The sequence below is a fragment of the Leptonychotes weddellii genome, chromosome 5, assembly GCF_054177405.1.
Source record: "Leptonychotes weddellii isolate Sample4059 chromosome 5, ASM5417740v2, whole genome shotgun sequence".
Taxonomy (NCBI): domain Eukaryota; kingdom Metazoa; phylum Chordata; class Mammalia; order Carnivora; family Phocidae; genus Leptonychotes; species Leptonychotes weddellii.
The window spans coordinates 50033685-50054340 of NC_138373.1; the positions used below are offsets into that span (position 1 = coordinate 50033685).

Consider the following 20656-nt stretch of genomic DNA (forward strand, 5'->3'; position numbering starts at 1 on the left):
AGAGAAGTCTCAGCTTCCTTTTCTCCTGCCTTTGCCCCTTACGAAACCACCAGACTACAGTTGTAAGAACCAGAACTGTCTTCTCCTTTCTTCCTCCTTTAACTTCTCCAAGATGTCTTTGTAAAACCTCTGCTCCTTCTGTGCTATATCCACTTCACCTCCTTTTTCTATTCTGAATCCTGAGTCCTCACCCTTCTTAATAATTACCAGCACAATACACAAATGAAAATCCTGTGGCCTTCAAAAATGTACATGGGAGGAAATTCCGATAAACCAGAATTTCACATGAGGAAAACTGCTGGTTAAGAAGGGATCACTATAGTCAAAACACTGATAAGGACAAAAGAGAAGAAAATAAAGAAAAAAAGGAAAACACTGATAAGGAATAGAATTAACTCTGCCTCAGAGGAGCAATGCAGGCTTCCCTGGAGAACAGCTGCATCCTACAGAATGAAGACTTCTCCAAGAAAAGTAGAGGGATTGGGAATTCCAGAGAAAATGGTGCACATGAAGCTTTCCAGTTAGAAAAGAAGTCAACATGGCCCAACCAGTGCACGTTTGTGGGAGATGAAATTCCTAAAATAGACAAGTCAGATCCAGAAGGACCTTGAAATGTGATTGTAATGAGCTTAGGTTTTATTTTAAATAATAGAAAATTATGAGAGTATTGTAGGCAGGAGATTAACATGGTCATGTTTGCGTCTGACAAGCATTCCTGCAGAGCCCAAGCTCAGACCCAGAGTTGGTGAAGAGGCTGGACTACAGTGAAAGGGATGTGAACTGGGACGCCCCTCCCCCTCCCCGTGAAGGCAGTGGCAGAGAGAGCAGGAAACAGGAAATGGTGAGAAATATTCAGGAAACGGGATCTACCAAAGTATTTGGGCAGCTAAGAGGGGATGGGTTGATGTTCAGGTTCCTTGTTTGAGAAACTGGAAGGATAGACGTGCTGATAATTGAATAAGAGAGAATAATCAGGGGAATGAGGTTTGGGGGAAAAAACCCTGAGTTCAGATTTGGCTCCAGAGATCTGAGGGACACTGGCCACCCACTGCAGCCTCACGGCCTCACTCTCAAGTGGTTTGGTCATCGATGATGGGTGTAGGGAAGGTCTGAGATGGCCCAAACTACAGACTTGCTGCTTACTCAAAGTGTGGTCCACAGACCCAGCACAGTGTCACCCAGGAGCTTGTCAGAAATGTAAGAATCGCAGGTTCATTCTCGGACTCACTGAATCTGAATCTGCATTTTACAAAGACCCTCCTTCCCTGCCCCAGGGTGGGAGAGCATCTTCACTCAGGAAGAGAGGCATATGGTTGCCATGGGCTGCATCCCTATTTCCATTTCTCTATTTTTCTGAGATTGATCTAATTTTTCACAGCTTTCTTTTCTGTTTTCTACTTCTTTATCTTCTTTGGTTCTACCTTATGAAAAGTTCTTTGTATTTATCTTTTAGATTTTTTATTTAAAAAACTTTCCTGGGCGCCTGGGTGGCTCAGTTGGTTAAGCGACTGCCTTCGGCTCAGGTCATGATTCCGGAGTCCTGGGATCGAGTCCCACATGGGGCTCCCTGCTCAGCGGGGAGTCTGCTTCTCCCTCTGACCCTATCCCCTCTCATGCTGTTTCTCTCTCTCTCTCTCTCTCTCAAATAAATAAAAATAAAAAATTTAAAAAAAAAATTTTTTTTAAATAAATAAATAAAAATAAAAAACTTTCCTATTTTTAAGTTCCAAAACCCTTTCTTGTTCTCATTTCATGGTTGTAACATCCCCTGTTATTCAAAAAATATTAGAATTGCTTTTTGAAGCTTTCTTCTGTTTACTGCATGGTCTCTGGTTTCTCTAAACTCTTTTTCTCCTATTTGCTTTTTGGTTCTTTCTATTCCGTGTTGGTGGCTTTCCTCAAATACCTATTGATCCTTAGGTGTTCACTTACATTTAAGAAGAAAACATTAAAGACTGGATGATAAGCTCTGTGTGCATGGATGGTTATGAACATAGTAAGTTTTATCATGGGGTTACAGAATGGCAACCTGGCAGTTTCACTGGGGAACCCCAAATGTTCATTTTGGAAGATATTTCTCCCCTGGGGACATTCACTTTCTTCAGAGAATAGGCCTCTAGTTTTCGACCTGGATGAGAAAAATTTGCTGGAAATTTTATTGCTAAGTATATAGACTTTATTTAGGCCCTAGTTTTCCATCTTGCCAACAAATTCTTGGAGAGTGCCTCAATACTACGTTAGTATAAATCTGATAACTGTTACTTTATATACTGAGGCTCATTTCTCATTCCCACTAGCTTCCTCCAAATTCCACTGTGTTATAGTCTTAATAAACATTTATTGCAGATATTATGACATCCTTAACATTGAGGAAAATTCAAAAGAAGTAAAGACCATGACCTTCTGTGGTTTGCAATAAAGTTACATGTACTTCTAGAGAGCTGTAATAGCACAACATTATAAAGATGGATATGACAACATGGGACCAATATGCTGTCAGGAAAATAGCATGTACCAAACTGAAAAAGAGGTCCTCAACCCAGTCTGGGTAGACTTTAGACACAGTGGCTCAGTAAGTCCAGGAGGGTCATTCTGGAGAAAGGTGGTTGGGTCAAGTTGGGGGTGCTGATTGAGGGCCTTAAGTGGCAGGTTGAAGAATTTTGATTGGACCTGCTCTTATATCTTGAGTGAAATAAACCTGGTGGGGTATTTCTGGTAGGCCAGCTGAACTTACCTGGTGAAGGGACTGGATCAGTGTGGGAGTGAGGAGAGGGTGGAAAAGCAGAGGTGTTTTGGAAGAAGAATGTCAAGATTCTCACACCCTGTATCTAGCTCCCATCTCTTTTTTATAGCTCCCCCAATCTGGCTTTGGTGCTTTCCTTGGTCCCTTTTAATTTTCATATCAGTTTAAAAGAGAACACTCTAGAATTAATCTGCATTTTTAGCCGTTAATGGAAACATTGGTGAATATGATGATCTCTTATAACCTTTATGACACCAAGCTCATTCTCTTTTTCAGGGACATAACATTGCTTAAAAGGTACATTTACATATGCTAGTTTTGTGATTTCCTACAAAATTTCAAGGCAATACAATATTGTTCCAATTGTCTGTTCAATTTTCATGAAGGATTACATAAAATAATTATGGAAATTGGTGTAAGTTTAAAACCATTCATTTGCTCATTTTACGGGAAATGCATTACCTCCTAGGAAATTAGCACATCCACTACTGTGATGAACTGATCTCTGTGAATGCAGTGTGGTCTTGACTCAGGGAACATAATCCAGGCATTTGTTCTCCATGCTCATTACGACAATGATTGCAATTATCCTTGAGCAGAATGGAAAAGAATTATGAGTTAATCATTACCATTTGAATAATTGAGGTTTGGCAGAGATTTTCCTGAGAAGGTAGATTTGTACATTATTGAGAGTTTAGAGGACTTTTCTGGGATTTTTTTTTCAGATTTTTTTAAAGTATGATAATCCCTACATAAACAGAGAGAATATAATCAGAAAATTCATATTCAGAGGAAGGACTGTAATACAGGACTAGGGTTTCAGATAAGGAGCACCGGGTTGCTAAGGGCACATGTAGACACACACATACCATCTACATGTTAAGCTCATGTCACAGATTCTAGAAAACATAAAATATGGACTGGGGGCTCTTGTGTCATTGTGGGACAGGGACTGGTCCAGGATAGGGCACATACCAGAGGAAACATAAATTGCTAGGCTCCGAAATTAATGGCTCCGCAAGCCAGTGAGGAAACACAGCACAGTTTTCTCTACCTCCAAAAGCTCTTGATACCAGGATTTCAGCACTTCCACCGGATTCATCTGAGCTTAATTTCTATGAAGCTGTGAGGCAGTGAAGTTGAGGTTATCTTTGGGGAGTGCCATGGGTAAACCCTCCTGACATTCCTTTGCAAGGTAACCTAAAAAGAACAAAATAAGTTTTTGACCTGGTGACTCCTGGAATTCCCTGAACAAGGCAATGAAGTGCAAGATTCAGACACGGTGATTCATACCACAGTCAAAGGAAAACGCCAGAACGCACTAACACTGAATGTGAGGGGCTGAGAAGTGTACGTGGCAAACAATAGCAACTTGTAGTAGATCCCATCTTTTGAAAAGGGAGAAATGCATTTCTGTAACAATATTTTGTGTATGATAGAGGAAGAGAGCAAGTGAGGTGAGCCTGTCCCCACTGAGCAGGGGCGGAGGGGGGCGGGGAAGAGTTTAGGGATATTTGGCACACTACAGAACTCTGCCTCTTGTATTTTTAATTGGGAAGCTACAGACAGGAGCAGCACACAGAAGCATCTTTATCTGGCAATGGGAGGCTTTGCTTCATTGATGTGATTTATGATGGGAGGAGTGTTCTCACAAGGCTGATGCCTTACAAAGCACCATCATTCCCAGGGGATTCATTAATTGAAGTGCCACACAGATCTGTGGGAAGATAGAAGGTGTTGTCATCAGGGCAGGAAGAAGGATGAGATGACCTCACTTCTCGGTCTTTTTCAGTGCCCTTATTCCAAGATCTGTAAAAACCGAAGCCTTTGTCCCTTTGTATTTTTTTTTATATAGGAGCTTGGGTTATATTATTACAGAAGTCCTGCTAAATCAAGCTTTGTCAAAAACTCCTAGACTATATTTATAGGAGGCATAAACAATCCCTTAGGCGTTACACACAATTCTGGTATTAAATACTTTTCCTATAAAACTTAATGTGTTTTTCTTCTTTAAGTTGACCGATAGAATTATGCCAACAATTCCCAAGTTGTCAAAGACCATAATGATTCTGCTACAAAACTCAGCATGCTCATATTCAAGTCAGATTAACTGGACAATTATTTATTAAGTACCCACCATTTGTCAGCCTCTGAGAGAGGTGCTGAACAGACAGAACTGGGTAAGATGCAGCCTCTGTCTTGAGGGGAAAATGTCTGGGGAGGAGACTGTATTACGTGCCATGAGAATGCAAAGGAAGCAGTGACTTCGAAGATTGTTTAAAATGATCAGACTCCATGGTAGAGACTTAGAATAGAATATTAGTTTTGAATGAAAGAATGTTTTAATGATAAAAGAAATGTAACTATACTATATTCAATTTGCAGAGTATAAACAAGAAAACTTAGAATTCAATTGCTCTAATGTAACCCTTATCTATTATTTTATTCCAATCTACTTACAGATGAATAATTTCAGTTATAATCATAGGATATACATGTATAAAATTATGTCTCCTCCTCTTTTTTCACATGAACCTAATTCAATGTCACCACCTAGTCTCCTTGACAATAACTGTATTGTTATATACAATAAAGTTTATATACTCATATATTATTCATATACCAAATTTATATTTTAATACCATAAATTTCACCCTACTTACGTGTACAATTAAATGCTTTTTAGTATTTTCAGAGTTTACCACCATCACCACTAATCCCAGAACATTCCCATCACCTCAAAAAGAAATTCTGTACCTCTCAATTCCCCTCTTTCCCCTTCCTCTGGAAATCACTAATCAACCTTGCCTATTCTGGACATTTCATATAAAATGAAATTGTGTAATATGTGCTCTTTTGGGTCTGGCTTCTCTCACTTAGCATCGTTTCCAAGGTCCATCCATGTTTTAGCATGTGTCAGGACTTCATTCCTTTTTACGGCTGAATCCAGTGTACAGATATATACACTTTGTTTCCTTGTTCGTCAGTTGGTAAACATAATAGTCCTTTCCACTTTTCAGCCATTATGAATAATGCTGCTGTGAACATTCATGTACAAGTCTGTGTGTGGATATATGTTTTCAATTCTCTTGGGCACACACCTAAGAGTAGAATTGCTGGGTCATATGGTAACTCAAGTTTTTGAGGAACTGCCAAACTGTTTTTCAAAGGGGCTGCATCATTGCATAGCATTTTGATTGGTTTCCTAATCACTTATTTCACTATTGTCTCACTGAAGGACATTTAATATGCTTCCAGTTTTTCTATGTTTCATATTTTCATTTCTATAACCTTTTGTCCTTTTGAATTATATCATCATGGTATATTTCCCTTGTGGTTCTTGTTTGTACCATCATGTTTACTTTTTTTTTAAGATTTTATTTATTTGTTTGACAGAGAGACACAGAGCGAGAGAGGGAACACAAGCAGGGGGAATAGGCTCAGGTTTTCCGCTGAGCGGGGACCCCAATGCAGGGCTCAATCCCAGGACCCTGGGATCATGACCTGAGCCGAAGGCAGACGCTTAATGACTGAGTCACCCAGGCGCCCCCATCATGTTTACTTTCAACCCACCTGCATTATTTAATTTGAAGTTTCTTGTAAATAGCATGTAATTAAATAATGCTTTTCATCCACTCTGCCAATATCTGTATTTTAATTAGTGTATTTTCATCAATTATATTTAAGATAATTATTGATGTGGTAGAGCTTGTGTGTGTATCATTTAGTTGTTTGTTTTCTGCTTGTTTCCTCCACTCCTCAGTCTTGTTCCCCTTTTCTTGCCTTCCAACTTGATTTATTTATAGAGTTTTGAGTGCATTTCTTTGTATAGTTTTTGCAGTGGTTGCTCTGGGTATTACGATATACACTTATGACTTATCACAGTCTCCTGGTATCAGCATTTTACCACTTCACAGGAAACGAAGTCTCACTTCCATTTAGGTCCCTTTACCTTCCCTACTTTTAAATATCATTGTCTTGAGCATCAGATGAAATTACAATTTTGGTCTCAATCATCAAATGGGATTCATGAAAGTCATGAGGACCCTATTTATTGTATGCATCCCTAATTCTATTCTTTCCGTTGTTCTTCCTTTCTGATGCTCCAAGATGCCTTTTATCATTTCATTTCTGTTTGAGGAACTTCGATTAGGCATTCTTTTGGGGTAGGTTTGCTAGCAACACATACTTTCAGTTTTGCTTCATTTGAAAATACCACTATTTCTCCTTCAGTCCTGCAGGATAGTTTGGAGGAGTACAGAATTTGCAATTAACAGTTCTTTTCTTTCAGCACTTGAAAATGTTGTGCCATCTCTTTCTGGCCCCCGTGGTTTCTGATGAAAATCTGCTGTCATTCAAATTGTGCTCCCCTCTAAGATTGTGTCATTTTCTCTGGCTGCTTTTGATGTCTTTTTCTTTGTTTTTAGTTTTCATATTTAATTATGATGTATCTTTTGGATTTCTTTAAGTTTATCCTATTTGTGGTTCACTTAGCTTTTTGAACCTGCATGATTGTATCTTTTGCTAAATGTGAGATGTTTCCATCCGTTATTTCTTTGCATATTCTCCCGGCTCTATTCTATTTTTCTCCTTTACTTCTGGGACTTCAAATACATGAGTATTGGCACTCTTGTTATTGTCCCACAGATCACTGACGTTCATTTTTCCCCCAATCTTTCTTCTGTTATTGAGATTGCATAAACTCTATTGGTTTATTTTCAAGTTACTGATTTAATCTTCTGTCATTTCCACTGTACCATTCATTAAGTTTATTTTGGTTATTGTATTTTTCAGTTAAATAATTACCATTATTTCTTTTTCTAAAAATTGGGATATAATGCACACACCACAGTGATTTTTTTGTTAACTTTTTAAAACTCTTTTTACCTATTTCTTTGCTGAGGCTTTCTATTTTTTGTTCCAGTAGAATTTGTAATTATTTGCAGAGGCATTTTTACAATGGCTGCTTTAAAATCCTTGTCAGATAATTCCAATCTCTGGTTCATTTTGGTGGCATCATCAGTTGACTATCTTTTCTCATTCAAGTTGTGGTTTTCTTGGTTCTCGGTATGACAAGTAATTTTAGATTGTATCCTGGAATTTAGGAGGCTCTGGGTCTTATTTTAATCTTTTATTTTAGCAAGTAGTCATTCTATGTTTAGCATGCAGACCCTGGCCTGCTTTTTGGTTTGTGATTCCAGTGGCAGTTTAATTTTCAGAGTCTTTTGGTCTGGTTGGTTTACCTGGTACTGCTGGGGTTGCATATGGTCCTTGATGGTGCTGCTTTAGGGGGACCTGGTTTTCCCCTGGCACCTATAGATTGGGATAAGGAGCCTCCTGTCCACGGTGAAGAAGCTTCCTGGATCAGGCCTTTTGTAGTAGGATCCCCTTGCCTCTGCTCTCTGGCTGTCCAGTGTTCTGAGCAAGTGAGAGGAGTCTCAGGCCTTGCAGAAGAGTGCTTCCCCTGGACACTTGTCAATGGGGGAGCCCTGTATATTGCCCTTGCTGGTGGTATCAGACTCATCCTGTGTTGGTCAGTAGGACTCTGGTTCCATCTGGGATAGGAATGAGCCATGCTGGGCTCCCTTATCTTGTGAGGTTTGGAGTCAGGAAACACCAAACATGGGTCACCTTCTTCTGTTGGGTGGGAGCTTTTAAGACATTCTGCAACCATGTTTCCCTTCCAGTCTTGGGATTACCTAGCTGGTTTGTTTTCCTCTTCCCACCTTCCACAGTCCTCTTTTTGATGTCTTTTGCATTATCTTATAATCATACTTATCCAGAATGGATAATTGTACTTAGAAGGAGCAAAGAGAAATGAGCCTGCCCTCTTGTCCAGGCAAGAAGTCAGAATGCAATATTTTAAAAAATTTCTATCTGCACAACTTCCTTAGCCAAAAGATCAAGCCCTATCCTAGAATTGTTTTTTAAATCATGAGTTATAAACTTGAGTAAATTTGGCTATTCGAAAGTGGCAGTAACATAAATAGTTCTCAGGAGAGTGACTTAAAGATACTGTTTAAATTCCACAGTATATTTATGGCCTTTAGGCAGCTTCTATATGGATCCAGTATGGAGACTACAGTCACTCATCTAACAAGTATTTACTAAGGGCTCATTATGGGCCAGGTACTGTTTTAGTCCCTGGAAAGGTAGCAGTGAAAAAAAAAAAAATTAAATATCCCTGCCCTCTTGGAAGTTTACATTCTCCAAAATATGGGATGTTTTTCACTTAAAATGAATTCAAATCAACTATCAAGCTCATTGTCTAATCATCCATAGCATTAGCTTTTCAAACAGCAAACTCAACTTAAATCTACTACACAAAGACTATCACATTCCATTAGGTATCTTCAATCATTTCTGTGTGTGAGAGACGTTTAATTGTACTTGTGTAAGGAAATAGCTAAGTGAGTAGAATAACAACTATCTGAGTAAAAATGATACTCATGCTAGATTAAATTCAGAAGGCTGAAATTTGTTCAATGTCCTTATGTTCAGCCAAGCATACAAATCTGGTTGGAAATGGACATGTATGTCTTGAGGTTTCAAAGTGACATTTTCTGTTTTCCTAACATGAATCATTGTTCAGGGAAGGCTTTCTAGGAAGGCCATTTTATTAACAGAAGCTTATAAATGGAAATAGAGTGAGAAAGAAGGTGACAATGATCTTGGGTGATGGGGTTTAAACTTGGGAGACTGGGAGAGAAGCAGTATCGTGAAGAGAAATATTGAAGTTAATCGTGAGTGGAACTGATTTTTTAAAAGTAAGTTTTTAAGATTGTATTTATTTGTTTATTTATTTGAGAGAAAGAGCAGGGGGAGAAGCAGAGGGAGAGGGACAAGCAGACTTCATGCTGAGTGTGGAGCCTGACACGGGGCTCAATTCTACAACCCTGAGATCATGACCTGAGCCAAAACCAAGAGTCTGATGCTTAACTGATGGAGCCACCCAGGTGCCCCAAGAGGGACTGATTTTTAAATGGAGGATGATTTACTTGTTTTCAAATATGCTAAGTTTGATGTGACAGGAAGATACTCAAGTTAAAGATGTCCCAGCATAAACCTTCTAGAATAGGGCTTAGGAAAAATATTGGATCTGGAATTATCTGGGTATCCCAGGCAAACGAAGTTGTAGGAAAGGGTGAGACCTTAGAAAAATGGCTTGGAGAGTAAAGGGTAAAGAGAACTGAGGACTGAATCTTCAGTAATGGATGAGCTCCACCCCAGACCTCCACTCTCCACTCTCTCTCTTTAGACTCTTCAGGTGATCTCATCTGATTATAGAGCCAACTTGGCTAAATAAACATGTTCCCTACTTACACTCTTATAATTTAAACCTGCACTGATATGAATAGACATAAAGGTGCAAACAAAATAAAATATAGAGCAAATGCTTGAAGTAAACAATGGAACTGTGGTATGTACAAGCAAAGAAATGAGAACATTCCAGAGCTATGATGAAGAGTTCTACAGGAAAATTAACTTCCTATCTTCTAGTTCGGGAAAACTTCTATCTAGATTCCTATTTATAGGAAAAATAAGTTTTTGAAAGCTTTAGGAATCAGGTAGAGTGTACTTGAGGGAGAGCTGTAAGTGTTGGATGTAGTTGAAAATAAGACTCAGAAAACAAATTTGAGTATTTCAGAACCAGAAGCCAAAAAAGTTCTCTGCGCATGTTCATATTTATTGAACAAATAAATTTTAAAAGGAATAAACTCACAAGTCAAGACAAAAATAGTGAAATAGTTTGAGTCATGGTTGCAAAAGATTTTAAAGAGCATGAGTATCTTAGTGTAAAATATTCTTAGAAGTCCTAAAGAGAGAAACAGACATAGAGGCTAGGAAAATAGATTAAAAAAAAAAAAAAGTTTTAAAATTTTAGTAGCAAAGTAAGGGAATGACAAGAGAGGTAAAACGGTGCTGAAAGGTTGGCTGATATAAATTAAAGTTGAGGAACACGTCTAGGATTCTTATTGCCTTTAGTAAAATGTGCAAAGGGGCATTCCTAAATGAAGTATTACAGGCATATCAAGATATCTTGGTATGATGAATGGGGGAAGAGTGGCTGGATTGGATGTGGATCAAAAAAATAAATGAATGTCAGGATATTGATAGGATAGTTGTATGCAGCACACTTTGACATTAGAAGTTGAAAGGAAGAGTTCTAGTACAGGGAGGTTCAAAGGCTGTGTTGAAAAATTACATAATGAGTTCAACTACAGGCTATGAGAAAACTGCTGAGACCATATGACCTTTACTCAAGTTCAAAGTCCAAAGCTATTTGTAAACCAGTTTATAACTTGTGACCTAAAATAGTCATAGTTCCAAGCTGTGGACCAAATAATAAAAAGTTAGCCTTCTTTTCAATAACATAACCACCTGAGGAAAACATGCTTTAACTACTTTGTCTAAATGGGCTTAAAGTTAGATCCTTATTATGTTATCTTGGCTTATTTGGGAACCTCTTGATTCTAAATTCTGATTTTATTTTTTTTAAGATTTTATTTATTCATTTCAGAGAGAGAGAGAGAGAGCATGAGCAGGGGGAGAAGCAGAGGGAGAGATAGAAGCAGACTCCCCACCGAGCAGGGAGCCAGACCTGGGGCTCAATCCCAAGACCCAGAGATCATGACCTGAGCCGAAGGCAGATGCATAACTATCTGAGCCCCCCAGGTGCCCCTAAATTCTCATTTTAAACTGTAAAATTACCTCCCTTCCCCCCAAAAAGGCACCCAGAGCCACTTTAGTTTGGATGCATCAGTCAGTATGTGCTTGAGTTTGGGCCGACACGGCAGTTGCTTCTTCATTCTGCACTGCTGTCACTGGAATTAACCAGTTTTATGTGTCCTTAACTTCATTTCTCCATCCTCAGAAGCCTCCAGTTTAATAACTTCTGACCCGAACCATAATGAGATTGAACCAGAGGACAGACTGGGATTCTTGTTAAGGAATCCTAACCCCAACCCACAATTTTTTAAAAAGTGTTGCATAGTCCTGACTTTCACAATTACCACTCCTGATTTTGTCCCTTGAAAAGGCTCTAATCTTGAGAAGGGGAGCAAGTGGGCTGGTAGTCAGAGGTATTTTCTCACTTTTCACGGGCACTGCCCCTGGTGTGGGTCTGATTGAAGAGCCAAAATGAAACATGCAGGGTGATCTGAAGGTCAGCTGATCCCTTAGTTACAGGGCGATTCACGCATTCCCTCTGGTCACTCGGCTCTCCTGCGTCGTAAGACTGTTGAGCTCCAGATCTTTCTCGTATGATGACTATCCATCCCCTTCTCAAAAAATTTTCCAATATGATTCATCTTGTTTGTATTCATTCATCTGGCTATCTCTTGTTTGTTATTTTTGGATCCAAAAAAAGTTACCAAAAGTATGAGGCAGGGTAATAACTTAAAATTATTTGGCAAGCAATTTGAGAGAGCACCAAAAGGAATGATATAAAAAGGAGGATAAAAGATCAGTTTACTGTTAGAAATGGCAAAGATTTCATTGCATACAGTTCTTTTTAGAAGAAGAGGCTCTAGTTTCCAAAATACTGCATAAATTAACAGTAAGTCCAAACATCAGAAAATAGGATTTCTAGAACAAATGTTAGGCATATTTATTACCAATAACATAGAATAGGCATTCAACATTTTTAAGATTAATTTTCCATGTACATATAAACTAAATAAATCACACTGTTAAATATGTCTTCATTAAGGTGTGAGTTTTATGCTTGCTCCTTTTTTATTTTCAAGGGCAAGAATCATTATGCCCATGAATATATTACAATAATTAAAAAAAAAATTCAAAAAGCAATATTCTGCCTTCTAGTTAGGAAGAAAACACTCTACAGAGCTTTCCTAGGTTTGTAGTTGGTGCACTGGACTCAACATTTATTTTGTGTAACATTGCTCAATGGGGCACAGGACACTATAATTATAGCTTAATCATAGTAAAACTCTGAACCTTTTTATTAGTAAGATTCTTTCAGCAGTGAAGAGAACCTGGTGAAAGTATGCCAAAGTAATTTCAGATTGTTGTATACTAAAATTTATGAGACTTGTAATAAGGTTTGTCTTTAAACATCATACACAAAATGTAGATGTGATAACTGATATATATGCATTGGCCTACAGCTTCCCTATATCCATATTTATCTATGAGTTTTTCTGAAAAAACAGTGGTGGGGAATAATTATGTTTTTTGTTAAATTGTGGTAAAATGTATATAACATAAAACTTGTCATTTTAAGGACTGCTAAGTATACAGTTCAGTGGCATTAAGTATTTACACTGCTGTGCAACCATCACCACCATCTATCCCCACAACTTTTTCAACACCCCAAAGAGAAACTCATTAAACCCATTAAACACGAACTCCCATTACCCAGGTGCCCCAAGCCCTAGTAACGCCTAGTCTACTTTCTGCCTCTATGAACTTGATGCTTTCACATACCCCATATAAGTGGAATTATAGAAAATTTGTCCTCTTGTGTCTGGCTTATTTTACTGTTCATAATATCCTCAAGGGTCATCCATGTTGTTGCATGTGTCAGAATTTCTTTCTGTTCATGGTTGAATAATATTCCACTGGATGTATACACCACATTTTGTTTATCCATTCATCCACTGATGGACACTTCCATCGTTTCCACTTTTTGGCTATTGTGAATAATGCTGCTATGAACATTACTGTACAAATATCTGTTCAAGTCCTTACTTTCAATCCTTTTGGGTAAATACCCAGAAGTGGAATTGCTGGATCATATGGTAATTGTATGTTTAATTTTTCTTAAGGAATCATCATCTATTTTCTGCAGTGGCTGCACCATTTTATATTTCCACCAGCAGTGCACAGGGTTTCAATTTCTCCACATCAAAATGATTCTTTTAAGAATAAAAATATCATTTTTATTTTGGGATACAATCTCTGGTCTTATTTCTTCTCAATTTTCTTCTTTTTGTCACTTGCTTTTATAACTGAAATCAAAATCACAGGATTTATGATACAAGAGTCTGATTAGAAACCCTAATTCCAAGAACTCTACTGAGAGAGAAAGTGAAAGTTTAAAAAGCTAATTCACAGAACAGTCATATGAATTGGGGTCAGAGGGCAGAGATTCCTCCCTAAAATCTGAATGTCTTTCTACATCCTTAGAAGGTGATGGAAAATTTAAGTTACAAGAAGTGGAGAAGGAAGACAAAAGCAAGCTCTGATGATAGCAAACTAAAGGAAAGTTATTTACAAATGAAGAAAGGACAGTGAAGTTTCGCGGTTCAGATGGAGATAGAATTAAAGATAATCAGATAATGTGTACCTACATCTTCTGTAGCTTCCAATGGAGAGGTAATCAAGAATTTAGGATTATTTTTCTGACATTTTCTTCAGACTGTTGTATAATGCTGAATGATGACAATTTGTTTTAAAATATTATATGCATTTGTTTAGATGCAATTAAGAAATGTTTAAAGGATTGGAATTAAGTAAAACATTCAATGTTTGCAACAGGCCAGAATTAGAGTCATCATTTTAGAATGAGGAATTAATCATCCACCAAAAAAATGATAGGATTCATAAAGGAATTTGTTTAATTAACATACAAAAACATAATATCTCAGGTTCACTATACTATGCCTGTCATGACACTTCACAAGATACTCATGTAGACAAACTCCAATGTTCCTAAATTTGTCAATACCATAATATTAAAAAGAGAATATTTTACATGTATATTTAGCAATTTCATATGAAAATATATTCTCCTAAAACATAATAATAATTTCTGCTTTATAAAATACAGTAATACAAATTTAGGAAAAAAACTGGCATTTTTATGATAAATCCAAATTTCTTTTTAAAGAGATAAAGGTAGTTGAGTTGAATTTCATCAAAATCAATTCAAAATAGAATTTCAGAATTACCATCTGGATATGAAGAAATAATGTGACCATCTTTCAGAGTCATTTTTAAATTATTCATATAGGATTTTGATTAGTTTAGCTACTATATGCACATTGAGACTATTTCCAAGTAGACGATAACGCTGTTTCACAGTTATCTTCTCAGGAAATCCTAGAAAAGAGAGATAATAATTTACAATACAATCATTTAAAATATTAACTTCCAGAGATAAAAGGATGATGTAACCTTCAGTAAGAACAGAGTGGTCATTCACATAAATAAGTCCCTAAGTTACTCCATGAAATTCAATTAACAAATGAGAATATGAAGCCAAAAATACAAGATTACATTGCCTACACAATGTGATATTATCATATCACATAACATATTATGTTCAGCGTACACATAAGTGCACCCATAACAACCATGAAACTCATTGAAATCTGTATTTTAAAGCACTTTAGGAAAAGTAGTGGCTACCATTATTTCACAGTTGTTTTCCTTTACTTAATAACAGCTTTATGGAGATAAAGTTCACCCTTTTAAAATGTACAATTCAGTGGTTTTTAGAAGAGTCAGAGTTTTGCATGCATCCCCACTATTTAATTCCAGAACATTTTTATTACCTCAAAAAGAAAGCTGGCCCACATCTAACATCATACTCAAAAATAAAAAGCTAAAAATTTTCCTCTAAGATCAGGAACAAGACAAGGATGCCCACTCTTGCCACTTTTATTCAACATAGTATTGGAAGTCTTACCCAGAGCAATTAGGCAAAGAAAGAGATCACAGGAATCCAAAGTGGAAAGGAAAAAGGAAAACTGTCACAATTTGCTGATGACATGATATTATATATATATAAACCCCCCCAAAGACTCCACCAAAAAAAACCTGTCAGAACTAATAAATGAATTCAGTGAAGTTTCAGGATACAAAATTAATATATAAAGATCTGTTGTGTTTCTAGACACTGACAACAAACTATCAGAAAGAGAAATTAAGAAAACAATCCCATTTACAACTCCATCAAAAAGAATAAAATACCTAGGAATAAATTTAATCAAGGAGGTAAAAGATCTGTACACTAAAAATTGTAAGGCACTGATAAAAGAAATGAAAGACACAAATGGAAAGACAGTCCGTGCTCATGGGTTGGAAGAATTATTAGTAAAATGTCCACAGTCTACATATTCAAGGCAATACCTATCAACATTCCAATGGCATTTTTGACAGAAGTGTAATACACAATCCTAGAATTCATACGGAATCACAAAGGACCCTAAATAGCCAAAGCAATCTTGTGAAAGAACAAAGCTGGAAGCTCTGCTCTGATACACAAAAATTAACTCAAAATGGATTAAAGACTAGAATGTAAGACCTGAAGCCATCAACTCCTAAAAGAAAACACAGGCAGAGGGATGCCTGGGTGGCTCAGTTGTTAAGCGTCTGCCTTCGGCTCAGGTCATGATCCCAGGGTCCTGGGATCAAGCCCCGCGTTGGGCTCCCTGCTCAGCGGGAAGCCTGCTTCTCCCTCTCCCACTCCCCCTGCTTGTGTTCCCTCTCTCGCTGTGTCTCTATCAAATAAATAAATAAAATCCTTAAAAAAAAAAAAAAAGAAAGAAAACACAGGCAGTAAAGTAAGCTCCTTGACATCAGTCTTGGCGAGAATTTTTTGGATCTGACTCCAAAAGCAAAGGCAAAAAAAAGTAAAAATAAACAAGTGGGGCTACATCAAACTAAAAAGCTTTTGCATAACAAAGCAAAGAAAATCATCAACAAAATGAAAATGCAATCTACTGAATGGGAGAAAATATTTACAAATCATATCTAATTAGGAGTTAATATGCAAAATATATTGAGGGAATATACACTGGTGCAGCCACTGTGGAAAACAGTATGGTTTCCCAACAAATTAAAAATAGAACTACCATATGATCCAGTAATTTCACTTCTGGGTATTTATGAGGTAAAAATGAAAACACTAATTTGAAAAGATATATGCACCCCATGTTCACTGCAGCATTATTTACAATAGCCAAGATATGAAAACAATCTACACACACACACACACACACACACACACACACACACAGGAATACTATTCAGTCATAAAAAAGAATGAAATCTTGCCATTTGCAACAATACAGATGGACCTTGAGGGCATTATACTATGTGAAGTAAGTCAGAGAAAAAAGGACAAATCTCACTTATATGTGGAATCTAAGAAGCAAAGCAACATGATGTACCAATACCCCCTCCTCTTTATAACTAAATAGTATTCTATTGCATGGATATCCCACATTTTATTTATCTATTTATCTGCTGATAGACATTGGGTTGTTTCTACTTTTTGATTATGAATGACGCTGTTATAAGCATTACATATACATTTTTGTGTGGACATTTTCAGCTCTCTTGGATATATTCCTGGGGGTGAAAATGCTGATTCATACAGTAACTCCACATCTAACATTTGAGGAACTGCAAAACTGTTCTCCAAAGTAGCTGCACCATTTTATACTCGACCAGCAATGTATAAGGGACCTGATTTCTCCACATCTTTGTCAACATTGTTATTATTTGTCTTTTTGTGAAGTGGTAGCTTCTTGTGGTTTTGATTTACATTTCCCTAATAACTAATGGTGAAGACATCTTTTCATGTGCTTACTGGCCATTTGTCTATCTTCTTTGGGAAATATCTATTCAAACCTTTTGCCCATTTTTAATTGAACTATTTTTCTTTTTATTGTTGAGTTGTGAGAATTCTTTATATATTTTGGATATAAGTTTCTCACAGTTGTTTTTTATTTTCCATTTCCACAAATGTGCTTTCTCATATTGGACTTCCATTTGCTATATTGTTTTTCAAAACAAAATGGCCCACAGATACAAAATTTGCTAGGACAAAGCCTTGCAAGTAGCAACATAAAAGACTGTCCATGAAGTATATATTATAATGTTAGTTACAATTTTCATATTCAGTATCCTTTGACATAGCAATTAAATAAAGGAAAATTTATATAATAAAATGAAGGAAATAATTAAAAAGTATTAAGAAAAGCAAATTACATATTTGCTTTTCAGAAGGAAGAATTGATTATGATAAAGTTGCTTCATCAACACTTGACATTATACTTACTGCAATAAAATTAGTGATTACATAATAAAATTATATTTGCAATTGAGCAAGATCATAAAATTGCTATTATAAAGATAATATGTCTTAGGTAAGCACATTAGTCATCTAAAAAATTATTTCATTCAAATTAGAAAGAGATACAAATAGATCACAGACTTTTAGAATATTCCAGGGATGACCTTTTGTAATATTACAATTACATCACAGGTTAAGAAAGGTTTGAAAGCAAACAAGTCAGATTTGTAAAAATTATACATATGTGTGGGTGCTTGTGTATTTTATATACAGATATAACTTTTTTAAATTAAAAGGTGACTTTTTAAAAACTTAGGTACATTAAAAATAACAATAATCTTCAAAAACAAAGAAACATAGCATTAACAAGGTCAAGATAGCAGCTTTCATTCTGTAAGTGTAGCTTAGTGGCCTCTTCCAAAGCTTGCTATCTCACAAATGCATGCCACTAGCCACAAAAAGAACCAGCACAAAATGTATGAAAGGATCGATGCAAATCCAACATTGACAGTGGACAAGCAGCTCAAACATTCCAGATTCAGAGTCAATAATGCACATATGAAGGACAGTTCTGTCACAGTGCTGCTCAGTGGGGACATCAGTCAAGCCTGATTATACAAATATATCACATATTTTAAAAGAAGGCTAAGCAATTAAAAAGCCTTTCTTGTACATATTATACATATATTTTCAGAGAGCTGTGAAAAATCCTAATTTACCTATGTAAAATTTTTAAATGATGAAAAAAACTACTTATGAAGTAAAGGCTATAAAAGCAAATAAATGTTCATCATTTAAAAATAAAAGCTGGGGCACCTGGGTGGCTTAGTCAGTTAAGTGTCTGCCTTTGGCTCAGGTCATTATCTCAGGGTCCTGGGATTGACCCCTGCATCAGGCTCCCTGCTCTGCGGGGAGTCTGCTTCTCCCTCTGCCTCTGCCCCTCCCCTCTATTTGTGCTCGCTCGCTCTCTCTCTCTCTCCCTATCGTTCTCACTCTCTCTCAAATAAACAAATCTTTCAAAAAATAAAAATAAAAGCTGACATTTAAATTTTATATTGTGTGACAGATAGCGTGTAAACATTTTATATATGTTAACTCACTTAACAGTCACAACGACCCTATGAAGTTGGTGTTGTGATTACCCCCATTCTGTAGAGGTGTAAACTAAAGCAGAGGGGTTAAGTTGCTGCTAGGATTCAAACTCACTCAGTCTGACTCTGGGGTCCATGCTAAGTGTCAGTATTTCTGCAGTGACTACCACTGCTTAAAGAAATACACACTCAAAATGTAGGAATTAGTTATTAGATAGTAAATCTCTTCCCTAGTGCTATGGAAAGTACCTTTGATTGTTCATCCTAAAAGAGGAAAAAAAAAAAAATAGTAATAGACTGGGAATTAAATTCCTGAGTCCAATTCTCAGCTTTTTATTTGTTTTATGATGTTCCCACTCATTTTGTGACATAGACTAAGACAAGGGAAGTTTGTGTTTTTCCTAAATAACACTCGCCAGGATATTTGTGACTGAATGAGATCACCAAGAAAAAGGCAGAGAGTTACAAAATAAACCTGGTTGCTGTGACTACACTCAGAGAACCAAATACCAAGAGGACAGTCAAATTATACAGTCAGTTTACTCCCAACGTACAAAAGGATGTGTTTCAAAACCTCATCTGTAAATCAATTATTTAGAATTTAAAACATGATCTATTTAACCCATTATCTGCTTCAAAAATAGTACTGTATTAATATTACAACAATATTGGATTTAGAAAAATTTGGCTTTTCTGCAAACCCCCAAGTTATCAAAAATACATTTCCTGTTTGCATAGTCCTGGAAGCATGTTAGGGAGGTCTGTCTTTCCCCAATCACCACCAGCCAGGTACTGGCCACACACCTACCCCAGCCTACGAAACTGATGGCATTGGGACCACGGAGAGCACAGGCACCAGGAAGGAGAGATCGGGGATGGGGCAGGGTGCTCTACAAGGCAAAGGCCATGTGTCCAATCTCTTAATGGCAACAATCCCTAGATTTCCCCGACTGCAAAGGAGTTAGGACTGAGTCTTTCTCCCTCTGCAACTGTATCTTCATTTTTGTTCTTGAGAGTCCCTGCCTCACACTCAATAATCTTTTGTCCATTCTGGCATCTGTGCTCTGAGTCACCCTCTCTTTTCCATTAGGAAAACTTTCCTAGACCACCTCCCCACCTTCTCTTTTCTCCACTTATAGGCAGGACAAAAGATGCATAACTGATAAGTATGTGTCTTTTTTTTTTTTTTTTTTAAAGATTTATTTATTTGAGAGAGCGAGAATGAAAGAGAGAGAGAGAGAGAGTACATGACGGGGGGAGGGTTAGAGGGAGAAGCAGGCTCCTTGCTGAGCAGGGAGCCCGATGCGGGACTCGATCCAGGGACTCCAGGATCATGACCTGAGCCGAAGGCAGTCGCTTAACCAACTGAGCCACCCAGGTGCCCCAGTATGTGTCTTTAAAGAAAATAAATACAAATAAGCTCACCACCGAAAAAATAAATTAATTCCTCAACCACCTTGTAATTTCCTCATAAAAAGGACAATTCTGGCATTCTTTCATAAGATCTAGTGTGGGATTTTTAGAACAGGACTTATGGAATCAAGAAAATAAAGCTGGAGACAGACATGCTATTAATAACCATCTGTGGGGAGAGGTGAGAAATTGTGGGTTTGGCCCTCCTTCCCTGAAAACCACTTGGGACCATTATTGGAGTAAAGGGAGAGAGCATTGAGGCTGAAGGGAATGGACTTAGGTTATGAACAAAAACAGAAAGAGGAGGAAGGAAAATGTCAAAAATGGCATGATCAGGAAAGGAAGAAGTTTTCTTACATC

General features: G+C 37.2%; 1 protein-coding gene across 8 annotated transcripts in view; it reads right to left on the reverse strand.

Annotated features, from left to right (window-relative positions):
• Positions 1-10013: 10013 nt before the first annotated feature.
• The window catches only part of TRDMT1 (tRNA aspartic acid methyltransferase 1), a 59163-nt gene continuing 48520 nt past the window's right edge, over positions 10014-20656 (reverse strand). For 7 of the 8 annotated variants that reach the window (XM_081820669.1, XM_081820664.1, XM_081820665.1 and 4 more), the window contains one exon: positions 10014-14809. In XM_081820669.1, the coding sequence (XP_081676795.1) occupies positions 14709-14809 (101 nt within the window). In that variant the 3' untranslated portion in view covers positions 10014-14708. The remainder of the gene's footprint in view (positions 14810-20656) is intronic. The other variant, XR_014145481.1, reaches the window with a different exon arrangement.